At 40.9% G+C, this 22,532-nt stretch overlaps 1 protein-coding gene across 1 annotated transcript in view; it reads right to left on the reverse strand.

Annotated features, from left to right (window-relative positions):
- Positions 1–1,426: 1,426 nt before the first annotated feature.
- The window catches only part of dync2h1 (dynein cytoplasmic 2 heavy chain 1), a 131,098-nt gene continuing 109,992 nt past the window's right edge, over positions 1,427–22,532 (reverse strand). The window contains exons 90-97 of the mRNA XM_071205203.1: positions 18,596–18,712; positions 16,322–16,429; positions 15,695–15,796; positions 11,156–11,245; positions 5,784–5,893; positions 5,621–5,702; positions 4,505–4,621; positions 1,427–2,209 (exon numbers count right to left, since the gene is read on the reverse strand). Coding sequence (XP_071061304.1) covers positions 2,048–2,209; positions 4,505–4,621; positions 5,621–5,702; positions 5,784–5,893; positions 11,156–11,245; positions 15,695–15,796; positions 16,322–16,429; positions 18,596–18,712 — 888 coding nt within the window. The 3' untranslated portion in view covers positions 1,427–2,047. The remainder of the gene's footprint in view (positions 2,210–4,504; positions 4,622–5,620; positions 5,703–5,783; positions 5,894–11,155; positions 11,246–15,694; positions 15,797–16,321; positions 16,430–18,595; positions 18,713–22,532) is intronic.

Raw genomic sequence — 22,532 nt, forward strand, 5'->3', positions numbered from 1 at the left:
TTTTACCAAAAAACATAGGCAATACATTTTGAACCCACTCCGAGTTTAGATACTAACATATAATGTTGGATGGTTTAATCTGTACCACATAATTATATTTGAATAAGTATTGTGCGTCAAAATTTGAATGTATAAAGTAACTAGTGAATCCATCTATCAAATAAATATAGTTGAGTAAAAAATGTACTTCTGAAATGTATAAGTATAATATGTACTTCAGTAGTAACATTGAGTAAATGTTTTTAGTTACTGTCCACCACTGCCTCGTGTTCATTTCTCCATATAGCAGATCTGTCTGATCCCTCTCTACCCAGCTCCACCCCTTTAACCCCGCTCTCCTCCAAACGTCTTCGGCGGCATTCTTAACAACTTGTTTCTCTACAATTTTTTCATACGGGTTTTATTGCCATTTTCTCGCTCCTTCACTCCCTGCATCTTCCCCTCTCTCTCCTCTTCGCCTTCGCCCCTCTGTCTCTCTTTCGCTCTCCGACCCAGAGGGCCGTGTTTTGCCGAAATCCAATCCTCTCTTTTTTTTTTTTAAACCTGCTGTTCCATTTCATTCCCATTTTGTCACACTGCAGTGCACACGCAATACTCGCCCCCCCCCTCATTTCAAGCCTTTCTCTCCGTCTCCACAAAAACACACATTCACAGAAGAGTGCGCACACAGATATCCTCCATACATCTGCACAACTGCATAAACACAAAGGCGGGAAAAGGCAGATACAGGGAGAAATGCTTAATTAAGCCATCCATCAAATGTGATGCTCTTGTTTGCATTCATGCACAAACGCACACAAACATCTCACACACTCCCTCGCGCTCTGTGGCTATCCATCACAGCTTCCCTGACTCCACTCTACCTCAACTCACAACCAATCACAGAGGTTAGAGACTAACTGAGAGCTTGTGTATGGAGGTGTGTGTGTGTGTGTGTGTGTGTGTGTGTGTGTGTGTGTGTGTGTGTGTGTGTGTGTGTGTGTGAGTGAGAGAGAGAGAGAAGCACAATTTGCTTTGGGAATAGACAGTGGGGGGTTTCACGCCTGTAGGGCCCGTTTAAGCAGAATTGAGTGAGTGGCAGATCAAGCAGAGTGCACTTTGATTTGTATTAGTTACTGTTGATCAAACGTGACTACTGCCAGTGTGTGGTCTTGAACACACACACACACACACACACACACACACACACACACACACACACACACACACACACACACACACACACACACACACACACACACACACACACACACACACACACACACACACACACACACACACACACACACACACACACACACACACACACACACACCTCTGTGTATTATTCTTAACTCTGATAATAGATGCTGCACTGAGATCTATTAAGAATGGAGACCAACTGACTCGAAGGATGCAAGTAAAAGACTAAAAATGACAGCAATAATGACTTCAATTTCATCTTTATTTTGAATAAATATGGTCCAAAAATACACTTAGTAAACAGAATAACCATGAATCAAACATTCAATCCTAAGTTTATTACATCACATTTGATATTGTTCTTCACAAAATGTGTACACAAAATAACTTTTAAGATAAGTAAGAAGATAAATAAGATTTCTACACTATTTTACGAAATGTATAAGATATCTGTAGTGGGACTAACATTAGGATAATTCAGAGGTATCAAAGGTTATTACTTGATGTTTAATTCATATCATGTTATGTTACTGCTGCTCCATTTAGCTGTGGAGAAGAACGGGCTTTACATTCCAGTCTTAGTGTTCCTATAAGCAAACCACTTCAGTCAGTTATTCCGTTTTCACCTCTGTTGTACCATCTAATGCAAATGCTGGTGGCATACTGTAACTGCTTGTTTTAATCTTTGGTCTCCAAGCTCAGGTGCTTCATCAAAAAACCGATGGTGTCAGTGTTAATAATTGTTCCTGTTATTTGAAGCCCCAGTGATATCTGCCTTTCATGACAACATCATCTTCATCTGAGGCTTCCAGTGCTCACACAGTCCTCTGTTGTTAGGGTCTCTATGTGTGTATCCTACTTCCTTTCACTGTTGTTTGAGGAACAGAGCGGCTCCAGTCTGAATCCACTGGTTGGGGTTCACTCCACAGGGGAGGCAGATGTGTGTGACCACCTTCACCCTCTCTGAGCTCGTGTACAGAGGCAGCCAGATGCTCTCCTCTGAAGCAGCCGAGTCAGCAGCAGAGCTCTGTGACCAAACACAGAACACAACAATTAATGAGTGTATGCAAAACGACGGAAAATGCAAGTAGTTAACATATATTAAACAGATGTGTTACACACACTAACTGAAGTGGCACATTCTTGGATTTAACTTTCCTGAAACCACTTGAGGTGAGGTGAGGAGGTCAGCACATTTCCCCAAAAGTGGGCACAGAGAAGCTGCTTAGTTTAACACAACACAACAAATATCACTATTCTGATCATGCCATCAAGTGTCCAAGATAATGTTGCCTGAAATAATGTAACAAAAAATGTGTTCGGTAAACATTAGAGTTTCCGCCAACTAAAACAAGACCAAACATTTGTCTTGTCTATTTAAAGACTATCAGCCTTCCCTCTACAGCTGGAGCCTAATGGTGCCCATTATTAACACATATTTATATAACTAGTAGACATAATTATCTAAATATATTTAAGCAATAGCTCACGACAGGCCGTGGTATATGCTCATTATATCACAGCTAAGGGGCGTGGTTCGGCCCGACACAAAGCGGAGGGTCGACAACGGTTATAAAACGGTTATAAAACAGTTACCAAGTGTGGCAATATGAAAGAAAAATACACACTCTAATTTAAATAGTTTTTATTAGTAAATAATGATGTTCAAAATAAAATAGTCCCTCCGTTGCCTTCGACACGAAACATAGTGCGAGGTGGTTGCTCTGCAACAACACTAACAGCTAGCGAACATATTAGACAGAGAGCGTTGATCCATTATTTGGCTCTTTATTTACATTCATTTGTTTGTTGCCGTTTATTGTGCACCCACTGAAAAACTGTCCAGCATCAGTAGCATGGCTTACGTGGTTACTTGTATAGGTTGAGGTTGTTCTAGGCTGTTGCTTGGCGTGGTGAGAATATTGCTCCACTTTCTCCGGTCCCCGAGATTCGGCTTACAGTAGCTCTGGAGAGAGCTTTCGCACCTGTGGCCACTGACGGCCATAATTTCTCTGCTTTGTTTCAAGACCCGCATCAGAAAGATTTTGAATGGTGCTACTTTTCCAGTTGGTCTACCTGTTCTTCACGTAGCTCTGCATGTCGTCGTTTAGGTGCTTTTTTTTCTGGAGATAGGCACTCCTCAATCCACTCCTCCATAGTAAGACCCCCCCGGAGGGCGAAGTTAATCTTAAATGTTTCCATCTTATGCTTTGTAAGTTTGTTTCGTAACGGAAGAAATGTAAATATATTTATAAAACTGACAACTCAAATCAAGCAATCTGATTGGTCGATAGTGTTTTTGCGGACCTCTTTGATTACAGATTTGAAAACATCGTTGCTTGCTTTAAAAGTAGCACAATTCATGATGTCAAACCTTGGAAAGTATCTAGATATCCCTGCCCTAATGTCAAAGGAACTGCACACTGAATATGTTTTGCCGTTTGATGTCTATGTCTGGACCGCTGCGTAAAAAGGAGGGTTTCTGGCCCGTTACTTCTCCGCTGCTTTCTTGTTCCAGTTTGAACGGTATACTGTTTTTATCAGACGCGGAGGGATACTGATTTGTTGTGAAAAGTAACTTACAATTCTACCCGTGGTATACGCTCAGTATATCACGGCTAAGAACCAATCAGATTGCTTGATTTGACTTGTCCGTTTTATAAATAACTATATACAGTATATTTCAAAACTCATATTTTAAGTCTAATTCAAAATATATATTGTTGTTATTCGCATCAGAAAAACCAGAAAGCTGAACATTATAGATAGCTTCAACCCTAATCAATGAATGTATCTCCAAAGATTCCCGTTAGAGCACACATGTTTGGTATTCTGCCATGGACAGCGGCTTCATCCTGAATGCGTCTTAATTAATCATTACTTTCATATTAAATAGATAAACCGTCCTTTAGGATTCACACAAAGTTACATGATCGATCAGACTGTAGAACGATCTAACAGAACCACAAATATTTCTACCGTACACCATATATTACATTTTCTTGTATACATATTTCTTTCGTTTTTTTATCAGATTTTATATTATTGTTATGATTGTTCTAATTTTTGCTTTTTGCTTCTGATTTAAACACACACACACACACACACACACACACACACACACACACACACACACACACACACACACACACACACACACACACACACACACACACACACACACACACACACACACACACACACACACACACACACACACACACACACACACACACACACACACACACACACACACACACACACACACACACACACACACACACACACACACACACACACACACACACACACACACACACACCTGTGCCACCCAGGCCATGTAGCAGGGCGGGACCGCGGACACACTGGGAGAGTCGTGTTGATTCTCACAGAGATGAACACCGTCGAAACTACAACCCTCCAACTGGAGACCCCCGACCTGGAAGAGGAGTACAAGAGAGGCAGAGGAACACTTGAACACAGCTATTGAACAACGTGATTGTAAAACGAGGGAGGATTATAACAGCATATTAAACAGAGAATGACATAGCAAAAAGTCTGGTGAGATATAAAGAGATACACAAACAAAAAAGAAGACACAACTACATGTACAGCTTGAGAGAAAAGATGAACTAGCATGTTTTACACACTGTACATGAGTGTTTATATGAGTGAATTCAGCCCAGTGACAGAAGAGCAGACTATAAAGGGAACTCTGGCGTCAAGTCAGGCATGCACAGACAACTACTAGATCACCATCATCTGGGCAAGGAAAAACAAGAGCGGGAGCGAGAGACTAATCCCAGAAAAGCAGCATTTTGTGTGTGTGTGTGTGTGTGTGTGTGTGTGTGTGTGTGTGTGTGTGTGTGTGTGTGTGTGTGTGTGAGTGTGTGTGGGTGTGTGCTTGTGTGTAAGAGAGCTCATTGCTTTACAACAATTATCCCCTTTCACTTTCCCTGTCAGATGTCTGAGTATTCCTCTTCCCTCCCTGCAGCTGCAGTCTCCTTTTAACCACCCCGGACCCTTCCCTTCTCTCTTTGTATATGTTCACTAAGTGCAAGTCACGCCATGCCAATTCTCATTGGCAACAAAAAAAAGAACATCTAGAAAAAGAGTATTTCAATTGTAGACAATACAATTACATCACCATTAAATCAGAGCATGCAAATGTGAGTTGTTCAAAGTGAACACTCGCTATTTTTATTGTATGACTTGGTGTCCATTGAATCCATGAAGAGAGCATCTTACACCAGAGAGAGCCTCTAATGGATTTGCAGCAGTCGTACTCACTTGCTTCTCTCCTTTAGTATTCTATTCTTGCAGTCTACTACTTCCTTTCTTTCCAAGTATCACTGCAAAGAGTCTTCCTCCTCTATGTGTTGTTATGTTGTGTGTGCCTGCTGTCTGCATGCATGATCTGTAGCAGAGCTTGTCGTACCTTGACTTGCAGCTTGGCGTGTGCAATGGGACTCCTCCATGACGACACAAACACTAAACTATCCATAGAGCAACCCATGGATCTAAAACCACAACAAAGAAAAGATGGTATTAACTTCAGCACTGATTCTTTTTCACACAAATCGACTAGCATTCGGTGTCACCTGGCAGTTTCCTGTCTCAAAGCGTTGAGGAAGGTGTCAGGGTGGAAGAGCTCGGAGAGATCCAGGGTGTCTGAGAGAAGAGCCTGTCTGCCTGCACGCTCCACCCAGCTCTGGATACACAGAATACAACACACATGGATGAACCACAAACCTAGCAAATAATAACATCAATCAGGCATGACATTGTATTTGTTTCACAGGAGGGAGCCAAAACATTCAGCAGATCAATACAAGATAACGTTTTCTTCAGTTCAATTAGTGGCATTTGACACAGATAGAACTGGCTCTCAAAACTTGAAATAGTCGTTCTAAATCCTCGCCCTCTCATGACCACAATAGTTTATACAAATTCAGAAAGTACATGTTGATAGGGAACATCGATCTGTGAGTGGAAAGATCATCATATTCCTATTTGAGTCAGTGTGTGTTTGTTAACGAGAGATAAGCAGGGTTACAAAGAGTCAAAGTGAAACACAAAGTCAATACAAACGTGTGGCCAGAAGAGTATTTCATGTCCTCTTGTCCTTTTATCACAACATCAACAAGCCGATAACATTGGGACCCCAATTAACTGCTAATGGGAATACAGTGCGCGTGCTCACACACACACACACACACACACACACACACACACACACACACACACACACACACACACACACACACACACACACACACACACACACACACACACACACACACACACACACACACACACACACACACACACACACACACACACACACACACACACACACACACACACACACACACACACACACACACACACACACACACACACACACACACACACACACAAAACACATGACAGTAAAATAATCAATTTGTTATACGTTTCAGCGTGTTGCGTTAAGTTACATCAGAGTCTGCAGTGACCATCAGCCCCACACACACACACACACACCACCCCCCCCCAGGGTATATGCAGGAATCCTGAAGTCAAATGTAATACCTTTTAAGACCTTTTTTAAGACCCTTTCCATACATTTTAAGACCTCATCGACACTTTGAGTTTTAACCGGTTACATTGGCGACACACTTTACCTCACATTGACTATGTAAGGGATAATGTGCAGTGACGCGGTCATTCATGCCGATCTAGATCCCTCCGCTTCGCGTCGGGCTCCTGATCAGCCTGTCTGTGTTCTTTTCCCCATAATGACCAAGTCGCTGCACATTATCCCGCTTATCACATGGCCACATTCTCGACAAAGTAACAACATGACTCCCAATATTAATTGAAATGCTTTTATGGATTTAGAAAATGATTTTATTGATTTAAAAAATAGTTGTATGTATTGATTTAAATTGACATGCATCCCCTAAGAAAAATAGTCCGTTGTTACCGTTTGAACTAACGTAGCAACGGCAGGAACTGCTTCGATAGTGTTTTTGCGGACCTCTTTGATTACAGATTTGAAAACATCGTTGCTTACTTTAAAAGTAGCACAATTCATTATGTCAAACCTTGGAAAGTATCTAGATATCCCTGCCCTAATGCCAAAGTAACTGCACACTGAATATGTTTTGCCGTTTGATGTCTATGTCTGGACCGCTGCGTAAAAAGGAGGGTTTCTGCCCGTTACTTCTCCGCTGTTTTCTTGTCCCTCTTGTCTTTTTCTTTTCTTCACTGGGGACTCATCAGCCACTAACCATTCCTCCAAATTACTGTGCTCTCCAAATATATTAAAATGAATGTTAAAATCCTCCATGTTGCTATCACACGACAGCGGAAAACTAAAGACAATCAGACAGTTTGCTTGCTTTTCAAACTGTTACATTTGAAAAACAGTGAGAGCGTCTCTTGTCAGTTTGAAAAGCCAACGGTAGGAACTGCTTGCGTTTTTGAGGAGCTTTTTGATTACAGATTTGAAAACATCGTTGCTTGCTTTAAAAGTAGCACAATTCATGATGTCAAACCTTGGAAAGTATCTAGATATCCCTGCCCTAATGACAAAGTAACTGGCAACTGAATGTTTTGCCGTTTGATGTCTATGTCTGGACCGCTGCGTAAAAAGGAGGGTTTCTGCCCCGTTACTTCTGCGTTGTTTTTCTTGTCCCAGTTCGAAAAGCAAACTGCCCAACTGTATACAGTTAAATCGACCGGACTTCTTTCTGAAGATGTGAGCGTCCTTAACAACGGTCAATAAGTCCTTGACAGCGGTCTGTCTGTTCGGTATTAACAACGTCACGTGTTCTGAATTGACCAATCAGAATCAAGTATTCAACTAAGCCATGTAATAAATACAGTATTGATTGGTCCTTCCTCCTTATCTTTCAACCATTTGGACGCAGACTTGCATTTCCCCATAACGATATTGTTTAACAACCGGCGTAAACGGACCTTCACGCTATCAAGCAGTGAGCGTGCGATGTCCGGTTCAGATGACGTCAAATCCAACGGGATGCCATAAATAAAGTACACAGAATCACACTACACACCTACGCCATGATTACATTCAGGCAAAGTTTAGAATACAACCTCTTTGGACAATTTATATACTTATTGAAAACAACCTACAAAATGTAATACCTTGGAAAATGCCATTTAATACTTTTTAATAGCCTTAATTTTCACTAAATTGATTTATCAACTTTTAATACTTTTTAAGACCCCGCGTACACCCTGACACACACACACACACACACACACACACACACACACACACACACACACACACACACACACACACACACACACACACACACACACACACACACACACACACACACACACACACACACACACACACACACACACACACACACACACACACACACACACACACACACACACACACACACACACACACACACACACACACACACACACACACACACACACACACACACACACACACACACACACACACACACACACACACTTAGACAATCACGGGCACATGCAGAGAAAATGTGAATGTACACAAAAAGACAACAAATGCAGTATCCAGACAAACAGAGATGCAGTATGAATCTGTGTGATGGAGATCTGAAGATAGACCTCTAAGCTTTCTCCAATGTGTACAGTCTTCCTTATACAACAACATCTGCTCTGATAGTGTAAGCAGCCTCCTTCTGTGTCACTGCAAAAACGAGTTATTGTCAGAGGCAGAGCTCAGGACTGATACCATATCTATTCTAACAACAATCGTTTTTTGTACGCTTTCCTTTTTTGGGGGCGAAATGTTACTAAGATGCTAAATAGCTGATCTCATTGTCCTTACCAGCGAGCTTATCTTGATATAAATAAGCCTGAATGGCTTTAGTGGTCAGATTTAAGCCTTGAGAGTTGACATCATATTTCCGCTTTGATCTATTCTGGGCCATTTATTTGCATTGTATTTAACAGTAGGCGTGTTTCTCCGTCACACCATAACAACTCAAGGATTTGGGAGGACAGCTTCAGAGAAATACTGACAAATAGAGGCAGAAGTAGAGACAAACATCTGATCCAATCTTTATTATAAATGTATTCCCTTGTAGCACAGCATCAGTCTTCACTGTCTTACGAGATCAATTGGGATGAGCATTATGTCAAAAAAAAGCATAAATGCAAGTTCATACTGATGCACAGTCACACACACAGAGAGGCAGACATGCTCCGAGTCTTTTGGGTATTAATAAGACAGCCAGGCAGCGTGTCCTGCTATGCATAGTATTTATGTGCATATTCTTTATGTGTGTGTGTGTGTGAGCAGGTCAGTGTTTTCAAGGTCGGCCTGCTCGTTTGGGGTGCTCTGCTGTGCTGTTAGCTCTTTATTCTTCTGCAGCTCCACACAGCCTGTATTAGGCTGATTAACTAACAGGACACACTGCTAACAGAGATATCACTCAGTGCTGATGGGCAGGAATAGACAGCTAAGGACAGTGCAGCCTCCAGATAAACACACATGGAGACAGATGGAGAGCAGGTAGACAGAAAGAAAGGAGAGATGGCAGGCAGACACACAAACAGATGGGGAGGCAGACCGACACACACAGGCAGCGATGCTCGCCCACATGAATAACGAAGTGCATCAAATTCACATACAATAAATCATATCTGAGCATGTGTGTTTTCTAGTCTGCCAGAACATATTGAAGTAGGCATACAGTCAGACAGTCGAGAGGAGTTTCAGCCAGAACCAGGGAAAAAACACTTCACCTCATGCTTCTATATAATGATCCGATTTAGTTTTTGAATGAGAAACACCAGAAAACAGGTCCAGGTTCATTGTGAGATATCTGAGGTGAAAATATTTATTTTTTACAATTTTGCAGCTACAGACCCCTTGTGTTAATATTAATCACAAATGGCTCCTGGTAGGGTATTAATGCATGATGGATTTAAATACATGTCTTAATCAGTGTACGAATGCTGATTAACAAACTGGTATGCCTCTTGAGTTTAATTCCTGTGAGAGAACAGAGGGGGCTGTTGGGTTTTTAATAAGGAGTTAGGTCGCCGGAAAAATATCTGGACTACCAGTTATCGCTCACAAATGTTACCACAAGTCCTCTGATAGAAGCAAGCCTGTGTGACTTTCAGCTGCTGAATGACACTAAACTGACACTAAACTGACACTAAACTGTCTCGAAATTGACACCCGATAAAGGAAATGTTCAAATTCGGCTCTGATCAACATCGGGCCATTCGTGAGGGCATCTTAAGCCATCGTATAACCGCCGGTGGAGTTTCTCAGGCTCCGGCAGCAACTTCGTGAGCGGCAACTTCGTAAGGTACTCGTGAGGGCATCTTGTCAAATCGTGTCATCTTCGTGTTATCATCGATCAGAGCCGAATTTGAACATTTCCTATATTGTGTGTCCATCTGGTTGTTTTATTGCACATCAAAATCACGTAAACATATTATGTAAATAACCCAATTTGTGTTCTATGAAACTGAAAAGGATATAATATATTATTTTGAAGGCGAGTTGACAGGAAGTTGTTGTTGCTATGGAAACAACATTACGGAGAAAACTTAATATCTTCTATATATACAGACGGATAAAGTAAAGAACAAAGTCTGAAATTATAAGTACAGTATCATAGTACTTTAACATAATTGTTTTTGTTACTTTGGTTACAGTTGTATGTCTTAAATGTAATGTAAATGTTGCCTTCGTGTGTGGTTCGGGGCCATCTTTGTACGAAATTCAAAATTCGATATTCGTGTGTCCATCGGGTGTCAATTTTCGGGACAGTGTGACGCAGGCTTTAACCATGACTAGGATCACATGATGATTAATGATTATATGACATTTTTCCCCATAATAGTGTCTTCTAAGGTTCCATCAAAAATAAAATGCACTGTACCATTACAACTCAGAGAAGGGGAAAGATGAGAGTACAGTTTGTTGTGTTACCTGTATGGCGAGAGCCCGGGTTACTACAGCTCGGAGGTACTGCATTGGCTCTTCTGGTCCCTCCCATTTAGTCTGCCATGTTAAAGGACACTGAAACAGAGGTAAAGGGATCAAGAAGAAGAATGTTTATTCAAAGCCATAATGATAAAACACAAAACACGATGTCAGCAAAATAGCCAACCATATTAGCTGTGGACTCCCAGTAAGCCAGTGATTCGGTCCTGCTGCTCCTGTGTTGTTGACTGAACGTGCCTCTTCATCACTTACTGAACGCTGCTGACAACCCAAAGAGCCTCACCAGCAGGACTGCAGACTCACTGCGCTTTGTTGGAGATATTCTTCCAGGAGAAGTAGCTAATGTGTGCAGAAAGAGTCACTTGATTTGTTTTTGCCTGTTATTTTAATTAGGTTGCTAGTGCAGTGTTAAAAGTCACTTAGTTGTGATGCTTCCTGATGGCATAGACCACAAACAGTGCTAAATAAAGTCTCCAAATCTCAGTGAGATTATGTCTCCCTCTTTCTCTATCACTATAGGGCTGCCACTGTCTCAGTGAGATTATGTCTCCCTCTTTCTCTATCAGTATAGGGCTGCCACTGTTGCTAAAATGTCCTCGACAAACCTGACGACACTGGACCCTGCGGGGTCACACATTTAAACATGTGGTCATACACACTCCCAGGCTGGACTGCCACTGTGCTCTGGCAAACAACATGTCTATTTCTTCTGTGGTGTGAGCGGTGAGATCTCTTTTTAATCTCCCTGGGTAAAGGGTTAGAGGTGGCAGATATGCAGATGAATAAATATTGTAAGTGCTTGTTTTACTGTATACATATTCGGCTTATCACAAAATAAATGCTTATACAAAACTTCAGTGACTGAAGACTGAGATGCAAACACAGAAATGGTTTTCGGTCGGGCTCATCATGTTAGTACGAGGTACAATTCCTTTAAATCATTACACAGGAACTGTTTTAAAAGAACATTGTAAAAGTACAGTGCCTCACTGATTTGGCAAAACAAACCTCCACAGAACAAAACAATTGATTTTTTTTCCTTTTTTTCGAGGCAGCATTGTTCATTTTATAAAACAGAATCCAAAGTAATGTTTTAAAGTGCAACAGTAAGCAATATGTTTGGATGAAGAAGGATGGGCTAATGTACGAGACTACAGTCAATGTCCTTTACAATCTTTACACATGCTTACTAAGTAGTTTTAACCTTGAACAAAGAGGGGGCAGTTTACAACTTTGTACTATTTGTGTGTAGGTGGCAAAAGAAAACTCCCCCCCCAGGAGACAAGTGTTAACTCAGAGACAGGTTAGAGGGTCCGCGCTGCTTTAACTGTTAAACAGAGATCAAAGAGCCGTCTACATACTCTCCTCACGCATTAGCACACATCCTCACAGTGGGATATTAAGGATTACAAATTCGATGTTATTCAAGCTTGAAAATTCATAATGAGACTAAAAGGGTCCTTGCATGTCTCTCAGCTGCAAGTCAACTGTTCAGTAACTCTCCTGCTTCGTGTGTGTGTGTGCGTGTGTGTGTGTGTGTGCGTGTCTGCGTGTGTGCGTGTGTGTCTAACTGATTTGAAATGAGTGGGCAGATTAGCGTGCAGGCTTAAGTTATATCAATGACATACGCTAATATTTGTTATACTTTTTTGATCAATGTTAATGATAATGGAAGACACATTAACTTCCAGAGATATTAACACCCACAAAAAGCTTATCTGAGTATAGATTACACTTTTGTTTTAATATTAAGCAGCTTTTTGTGAAAATAAACATCTAAAGATCTGTTTTCAGACCAAATGATTGTTGACTTAAAAAACAAATTAAAAGACGAAGCAAGTGTGAGCTCTCTTTAGTTTGTAAGAAATTAAGAAATCAAGGAATACTTCCTGCATTCGCAAAGCAGTTTGTTGCCTGAGCATTTCATTCATGCAAATCCAGTCTCAGAGGTAACTGCATTTTTAAAGTAGCTGGTGGGGCTTGCTGTCAAATACAAGTTTTGAATAAGAAGATTCATCTGATCAATTATTTGCTTGGACGTCACTTTGGTAATTATGTAAAAAAGTACAAATTGACATACCATTTATTACAGCTAGCACTTAAAAAAATGACTGATCCTAGAGATGTTTTAACCTTTAATCAAAAAGCCATCTCTGCATCATGTCTCGATATTAAGGATCTTTCCACTGACGAAAGGCAGTGCTGATATTTATTTCTCTTTTCAGCGCTGCTTACAACTTTCTTGTGACGCTTGGGTAGTTTCCAAGTATCTAATTATTTTTTACTGCACAGCTCAGGAGAGGGGCAATGGAGCTGAGCCCTCCAGAGATGTGCTTGCTATACTTTTACAATATTACACAACCCCAAATGGTCCGTTTTCTAAATATATAAATCACTTCAGCAGCTCGTCCTGTTCCTCTTCTGTGGCTGGAACTGGGCTAATCAGTGATGGTTGGTTAAAACGGACACTAATACATAATGGAACATGGCTGAAGACCGCGATGTGCAGAGTCATTTTACTTCATGTTATTTCTGGTAGGACATCTAATGTAATGTACACTGAGCAGTGACAACCATCTGTCAACACATGTAGAATTTAATGAAATTATTCTGAGGAAATGGACTTCATAAAGGCCAATCAATTAGTAGAAAAGAGAGGTATATTTTTTATTGAAATATAACGGCATGGGATTAATGGTATTTAGCATACAGTGAAAAGATGGGATTCAGATTTATGAGACATAACTTAGCTCTCTTTTATTTGGTTTGTGAAGGTGTTATGGACCAGGATGTAATGTCATTATCTACAGAATCAAGCTAGACTTTACAATTTAACTGTAGATTATGAAAGGTCATCAAATAAATTCTGCTCTGATAGATAATGGAGGATTATCATATAGCTCTGAGCTGTGCGGTACTGAGTGGTGACCATAGACTGTGGTGGTGACCCAAAGAAGCAAGAACACGGCTTTTTAGTGTTAGTGGTTAAAGTCAAGAAAATACATTTCCATAACCACAGAAACACATTTAGAGGAAACATAATAATCTATCTAAATGTCATCTGTTGCTATATGTTCTGTTTCTCCTACTGCACAAGTGCTATCCTTACAACAGTGGTCTGAAACACTGGCAGTTATCAGGTGTTATAACTGAACCGAACCACGCCCCTTAGCCGTGAGCATATACCACGGCCTGTCGTGAGCTACTGCTTAATTATACAAGTCATCACGTTCTCAATTCAGCTGCTAGTAAATCTTTAAAATGTCTCTAAATGTTCTGAACTGCAAAAATATACGACAGCATCAACAAGAGGTGACAAGCGGCTCCTTTTCCCCAAGGTTTCGTGATACTTCAGGCAATTTCTGTTCAACACACTGTTCTCTGGGTCTGATTTTCTTTTTAAACAGGCTATAGTCAAACTCTACAAAGTTGCACTGCCCCACAAAACACCAAATGCATAACAAATACATGTATTTGATTAGTACAACAACTCATTGAAATGCAGCATTTTGATTATCCGCAACACAAACAGAGAGAATGTCTAAAAAATGGGTCATAGAAATGATCATAAGGAACAAAAGCTTTGCTCACTCCTACTGGGTCACAGGAAGTCTTTTACCAGCTCAGTTAAAAGGGCGGGGGACATTTATACCCTTGTAAAACAGGAATGAGAGCTCATCTGTTTTATATACTGAGTAGTTACAAGAGCAGGTCAGTCAGAACGATGTGTCCTCATTTGTGGCAATGGATGGATGGATGTTTTAGAAATCAAACATGTCTTTTTTTGGCTAACTTGTTCTGTGACTGAAGAACTGATTCAGTAAAGGAACTTAACATTTGATATGAATATGAAAGTTTGAGGTGTTCTGATTTAAAATTACAATTTTTTTCAGTGTCTTTTAGTTAACTGCATTATCTTCAAATTCCTCGTACGTGTAAACCTACCTGGTTATAAACCTGTTTCTGATTATGATTATTCATGGTTTTGCATATTCTGCGTTTTATATTGTGGGAACTCTATAACAACCTACCTGGTAACTAACACATTTCAGTGGTATGTGATATGTGATAGGGAAGAGAGGGACACATGAGAGAGAAGAGTGGAGAGAGAGAAGAGTGGAGAGACTAAAGACATGCTGATTAATAGAAAAAGAGAGAGGAGGAGAGCCGTGAAGAGGGAACTCTGCCCAAGGCTGCTCTCAGGAGATTACACGCGTAGAAGAAGTAAAAGGTTGATTGTGCATCTTTCCCGCTCTACCTCATCATATCCCCTTTGTCCTCATCGCAGCCCGGGGACACACACCAGGACACCTGCAGTGGTTGCTAGATGTCTACAAGTCAGCTCTCTGTAATGTTCAGTATGTATGCCTTCTCATGTGGTCCCAACTTCAGCACAGTATGAAGGCTTTACCCTCCCCCTTAAAAACCACTCAGCAGAGAAAGTGACTCACCTCACACTGTGAACATGCTTATTCTATGTGTTTCAATGCATGATTACTCCCCGTCTTCTTTCTCCTTGCTTACCTCTTGATTGAGCAGGGCGGTGGCCAGTTTCTGGACTTCAGGAGTCAGCAGTTGGGTCCCTCTGATGACTTTGCTCAGTGCAGCCAGGGATTGGTGGATGCTCTGTGACAACACTTACAGTTTAGTTGACATACTGTGCCAATATTTAGAGCAGTGGTACCTGGGGTTTGATTTGACATTGTGCCATTTAATTGCTGTTAACTAGTTCATTATGACAGGCCCTTTGATTGACTGATTGGGCTTCTTTCTCTCATCTGATTACCTAGCTCTCTGAAAAGACATTCTAGGATGTTAAAGAGAGTATTCAGTACATCTGTGGTTTATATAACAAGTTAAATATAGACTGCTGCTAAGGAACTGGAGAATATGAATTACATTTGTCTTACTGTTTATGATTCGCACTTATCTCATGCATCTTTATGAAGCTAACGTACCATAACTCTTATCATTCTAACATACACATCTCTTTAGTATTTTAGGTACAAGCCAAATGTTATTTGATAAGAGCGTTGAGTCAAATTCAGTAAACAACACACTATGAGAACTTTTCTTTTTCCTTTTTAGGCAATGTAATGCAGGGGTAGCAATCTTCTCTGAGACAACGTTAGCACAGTTTATCGGACCCACCTGGACCAGGCGGATGGCGTTGAACTGCTCCAGAGTGATGAATGACAGGACCGGGGACCCCTGGCCTTCTGTGGGGGGGGCGACCTTCTGGTGGATCAGAGAAGAACCCTGAAAGAAAGTAGGAACATAAAAAGAAGACATATCAGTTTATTGACAGGATAGAAAGATAGCTAGAGTCCTTTAAAGATGTTATTTCCAAGACTGAAAAAGACAGGTTTGTATAATGGAAGGAGAATGGATGTTTTATTCCACAGACAAAGCATTACAAATAATTACACAATCCTCAGTCTAATTAACTGAGAGCTATAGATATTTTTCCCTTGGCTATAGGCGCTTGAAAGATTGTTGAATAATATTGTTCAATTGTCCTATAATTGCTGTATCTCCCTCTTATGGCTGGAACACTGATAAACTTCAGGCTACCTAAATTGGTCGCTTCACAGGAGCACTAACATGATGTTATTTACATGTAGAGTAAGGCGTTTATTGCATTTTGTAACTGCCACTGTGCATCAGCATGCTATCATTTTTCTTTTAAATGAGTTCCTCCATTACCACTGTATATCTTCCCTGTGGATTTCCTTAGCTCAACACACATAAACCAAATGAATTTGTTCTTAATTCTTCCACAGAAATAACAAGATGTACCAACATGGGGAATTGTCTTTCTCTCTCTCTGCAGTGCCAACCAGGGGGAACATTTGTTTACAGAAGTTAACACAAAGATTTACTGTAAGTACACCCAGTGTTCCTGTTTGTTGTTGTGTACGTAAAGAACATATTACATAAACAATAGGCACAGACACTGATCATTTGTTGTATTATGTTGCAGATATGACATTCTGCACATCCAATTGTATTTTCCTCGCATCCACTCAGAGAGAAGCTGAGGAGGAAAGAGAGAGAGAGAAAGATGGTAGGTCTGTTTGATGGAGGAATGAACATGTTGAGAGAGAGATAGACGAGAGATAAATGAGACGAAGAAGCTGGCAGGGTGGGATTCAGCTCTGCTATTGTCTCTATTAAAAAATGCCACTCGACAGCCAAATAACCAGTCATGCTTCTAACATTGTCCCAGACTAGATAAACAATACGCAAACATAAATACATTCACCCGTACCAAATCCTGCACTGACAGTTTAAGACACCAAAATGCAAATGGCCATAAAAACTCAAACAAAAGCATGCATGGGCACAGTTATAGAGACGCACACAAGGTTGAACATTAACACACACAACACACACACACACACACACACACACACACACACACACACACACACACACACACACACACACACACACACACACACACACACACACACACACACACACACACACACACACACACACACACACACACACACACACACACACACACACACACACACACACACACACACACACACACACACACACACACACACACACACACACACCCGCTGATGGTCAAACTTAGAGTGTTAGCTTTCGACAAAGGGCTGTTAATTGAAAGCAGTCAGAGGTAGATTGTGATCTATGGGAAGCTAGCTGGTGATACAATGGCAACAATTAACACAGTCAATCATGTTTCTTCTGTGGGTACAAAACAACTCTGCTGCAGTGGACTGAAAGAGAGACAGAGAGGGACGAGAGAGAAGGAGAGAGAAAGAGAGAGGTTGAGGGTGCCAATGAGCAAAAACCATGATGGAAAGTGTGTGTGATTTACAGCATGAGAGAGAATAAAAGACAGGCAGAATGAGAGAGAGCGGGAATATGGAGGCTAAATTATTTAATGTAGAGGTGGATGTCCTTTTGATTTGAAAAGGTGCCAATCTCCAAGCAACTGCACACAGCAGTGCAGCCTGACTAGGCAAGCCAGTGGCTATCACACACACTCCTCAATTAGACTCTGTTAATGTCCAAATAGCTTTCACAGCTTTTAATTTAGACTAGCTGCTGCTGCATGAGGAGCGCGGGCAATGCAAAAACATGTTTTTGCATACCAATAAAGATTAGCATAGAACTGCAAAAGCCTGAGAAGTACAAAATACTAAGCAGGTACTATCAGTTCAATTACAAAATTGTATAAGATACAGTATGATGTAATTTACCAATTTTAGAGTTTGAGGTTTTGACATTGATGTACCCTACCTCATTTCAGAGAGGTAGGGTACATCGTATGAACCTCAGGGATATTAACCAGTGGGGAAAGAAGTACTGATATATGTTACTACACGTTTAAGTAAAGGAAAAAACATGTGAGGATGATAAACTGAAAATACGGAAACTGACCTGGTTGAGTTTCTTCCACAAGTGAAGGATGGGCGACAGTCCATTGGACCAGAGCTCCCTGTCGAACTTTGACCCTGTGGCTACAGAGCGGCTCAGGACACGCAACTGGGAAATCACCTGTGGGTCAATCAAATATAAACACAACAGTTATTCAATATAGCAAAGGTGCTGTATAAGGGACAATGAGGTACTTGTATTTGTTTATGAGACAGGGTCTGTTGTAAAATGTTGGCCAAAAACAAATGTTTATGAAGCATGCATAAAGGTAGAAATAGAGATCTGTGAAACATTTGAATTTAATAACAAGAGATATACACTTTTTCTAACTTTACCCGAAATAAATGCATGATAGAAAAGGAATATACTGTTAGTTTTTAAGATAATGTAATACAATGTCACTGACACCTTGTGGCTACACTCTCCAGTGACAGTTAACACTGTTGCATATCTTTGAATACTGCAGGTGAATAAGGCCTAACCCCAAACTCATCCCTTAACTGCCCCTTACACACCTAATCAAGTATGCTTAACTTCACTTCAGGCTTAGAGTATTTTACTCAGTGTGTGTGTTTGTGCAGATGTGTGCATTTCTATGTGTGTGTTGTGAGCAAGGCAAAGTGTCTGATAAATGGCTTTCATTTGGTCCAGGAGAACTCCTTACTAACACCTGCTTTATCTTCTCTGCTCAGGAGGGAGAAGTGTGTGTATGTGAATGTGTATGAGCACGCAAGTGTTTGTATGGAAGGGAGAGCCAGGGGGTGGGGGGCAGAACACTAGATAGCTAATCGAGAACTTCACCATGACAGCATTAAAAAAATGGTGCTGCTGAGGATGGAGATTTGTAATATGTTGAGTTTTAAATATACAGGGATTTCTCTGAACCATGACTACAAAACAGAAACTGCATTTACTGGCATAACCTACTGGGAAAAAAGTTCTAGACAATGTCGATGTGAAAAGTAGTACCATTAAAATAACCTTCAGTGCAGTCCACTCACATCTTTTACTTTAGTTCAATGTAGTCCAGGATTGTGGTTCAGGGTTTAGAGTTGGGACAATTTCTCATGGTCAAGATGGTGTTCAATTAAAATAAACATCTAATGGGCTCTGAAAATATAAGCAAGGATGCTATTATACCCAGATACCAAATGGGGCTTTCAAAGAACAATAGTCTATACAGGGACAGCTCATTTATAAGTAAACTGTAAAATACTGTCTCACACCTTATTTTAATCTAATCTAATTTGCATGCTACCCTGATGGTACATTTTCACTTGCTAGTTAATACTTAAACTCATTTGCTTTTAACACAAAAACAAATTATGCACGTATACATCATGCATTGTGTCTGTAGACCCTGATGACCCGCGTTGGGTCATTCACACTGAGCCTATGCATTTATTTGAAATGGCGTCCACCAACACAACTCTGCTTAGTGTGTGTGTGTGTGTGTGTGTGTGTGTGTGTGTGTGTGTGTGTGTGTGTGTGTGTGTGTGTGTGTGTGTGGTTAAGTGCCCAACCCACAGACAGTTACAATAGTCTTAAGGGAGAGGAGAGGGCACAAAGAGAGGTAAAGAGAGAAAAGGAGAGAGAGCATGAACGTGACAGTGACAAATGACAGGAGGGAGGGGGAGACAATCACAAGTAGGGGAGAGAGGTGGATAAAGACACAGTCGAACACACACACACACACACACACACACACACACACACACACACACACACACACACACACACACACACACACACACACACACACACACACACACACACACACACACACACACACACACACACACACACACACACACACACACACACACACACACACACACACACACACTTTGGTCTCGTGGGAGTTGGTGGCTACATTGGTGGTTCCGGTGATCAGCAGACCACAGTGACAGTTTGAATAAAGTTAAATGCATTAACACCCGCAGGAGGACTGTATACACAAGCTGTCTCCATCTCAATTTATAATGAAAGCATATACTGTACAGTATGTATGTGTGTATATGTATGTGTGTGTGTGTGTGTGGTTTTGCTACCATTGCTCAATCGTGCAAGAAACAAATCAAAAGAGAGCAGTACAGTCATGCACTGTGCAGTGCACTCTAGATCTACATCCTGTCTTTGTCATCTCTCAAATCTCCATCTGTCTTTTTTGATAAACACACACACACACACACACACACACACACACACACACACACACACACACACACACACACACACACACACACACACACACACACACACACACACGACAGTAAAATAATCAATTTGTTATACGTTTCAGCGTGTTGCGTTAAGCTACATCAGAGTCTGCACTGCAGTGACCATCAGCCCCACACACACACACGCACACACACACACACACACACACACACACACACACACACACACACACACACACACACACACACACACACACACACACACACACACACACACACACTACACACTGATGATAATTTATGACAACATGAGCTTCAATATTGCAGACCATCTGCAAACACACACGCGCTCATACGCTGCAAACAGACTAATAGACGAAAAAAGAACCCTAAGCAGATTCACAACATAAGGGGTCCCTCTCCTTCCTCGTGCACGACTGTGGTTCTTGGTTGCAGGATCAGACTAACAGAGATTGATTTTAGATTTTATAGTGATACTGTAGAAATATCAGTTAAAATATGTGAAGCAAATCCAAGGTCGAGAAACGTTGTCCTCACCTTTAACCTTGCATGTCTCACCTTTTGATGGGTAATTCTCTGTATTGTAATTATGTAAATGATGCTGGATGATGTCCTTTTGTTGTTCTATTTATGTTTTTATGTTTCATGTGGAACTACTTGAGCAGGTCTCCCTTGGAAAAGAGATCAATGATCTCAATGGGATTTTATCTGTATAAATAAAGGTTTGAAATGAATGAAATGAAATTGACCACCTTTACACTTTTTGAAGACTATTGAACAATTCACTATTTATTTGATGTTCCATTATTGCTGCAGTGTGGAGTTTTAAAAATCGGATTACACCGCAAACGCAATGACCGCACAATGACAACATAACCTTGAAACAAACAATGAAAGCAGACGTGATATTCCATGTGATGGATTACCCATGTCTCTGCAAGTGAATTTGATTTCATAGTGAAATAAATGGAACCGGATGAATGCTTGGTAAAAGGCTTCAACCTTAAATTGAAGTCTTGACCCTAAAATAAACTGCCTGTCGGTCTCCACGACGGAGGTGGTTCCCCGCAGCATGACTCGAATTGTGGGTTTGTTTGAAGGGTAAACGCACACAAACCTTATGCACTGTAACCCACACACTCACACACTGGTGAAACTGAAATAACTGCATTGTTATACAACGTAACAGCACAGGGTTCGCCTACAATCTGGCTGAGTAATCAACTCTGTAATTTGAACAGTAATTGAGAGATAAATTGCCTTCCTGTACAAAGAGTGCAGTGAAGGAGAAACACTTTTTACAGGAGCTACCAACTCAGAGTGGAGATTTAAGAAAGAACAAAAGTGTAAAAGTGTCAGTTTGTGTCGTGGCATGTAGATAAATGAATGTGTTTCTATGAGCATGAACAGTGCAAATGTGCGCAAGTGTATTTCTGCAATGTGAAATGGCCTGTAAGTTTGTATAAGCATATGGGGAAATGTCTGTGTGTGTGCCAGTTGATTTATTTCTCTGCATAATTGAAGACAATATGAAGTTTGTGTGGTGGTGTGTGTGTGTTTGTGGGAAAATCAGGTGGCTGTGTGTGTGTGTGTGTGTGTGTGTGTGTGTGTGTGTGTGTGTGTGTGTGTGTGTGTGTGTGTGTGTGTGTGTGTGAATGTGTATGAGTGAGTGAGTGAGTGAGTGTGTGTGTGTGTGTGTGTGTGTGTGTGTGTGTGTGTGTGTGTGTGTGTGTGTGTGT

The sequence above is a fragment of the Pseudochaenichthys georgianus genome, chromosome 13, assembly GCF_902827115.2.
Source record: "Pseudochaenichthys georgianus chromosome 13, fPseGeo1.2, whole genome shotgun sequence".
In the NCBI taxonomy this organism is placed as follows: domain Eukaryota; kingdom Metazoa; phylum Chordata; class Actinopteri; order Perciformes; family Channichthyidae; genus Pseudochaenichthys; species Pseudochaenichthys georgianus.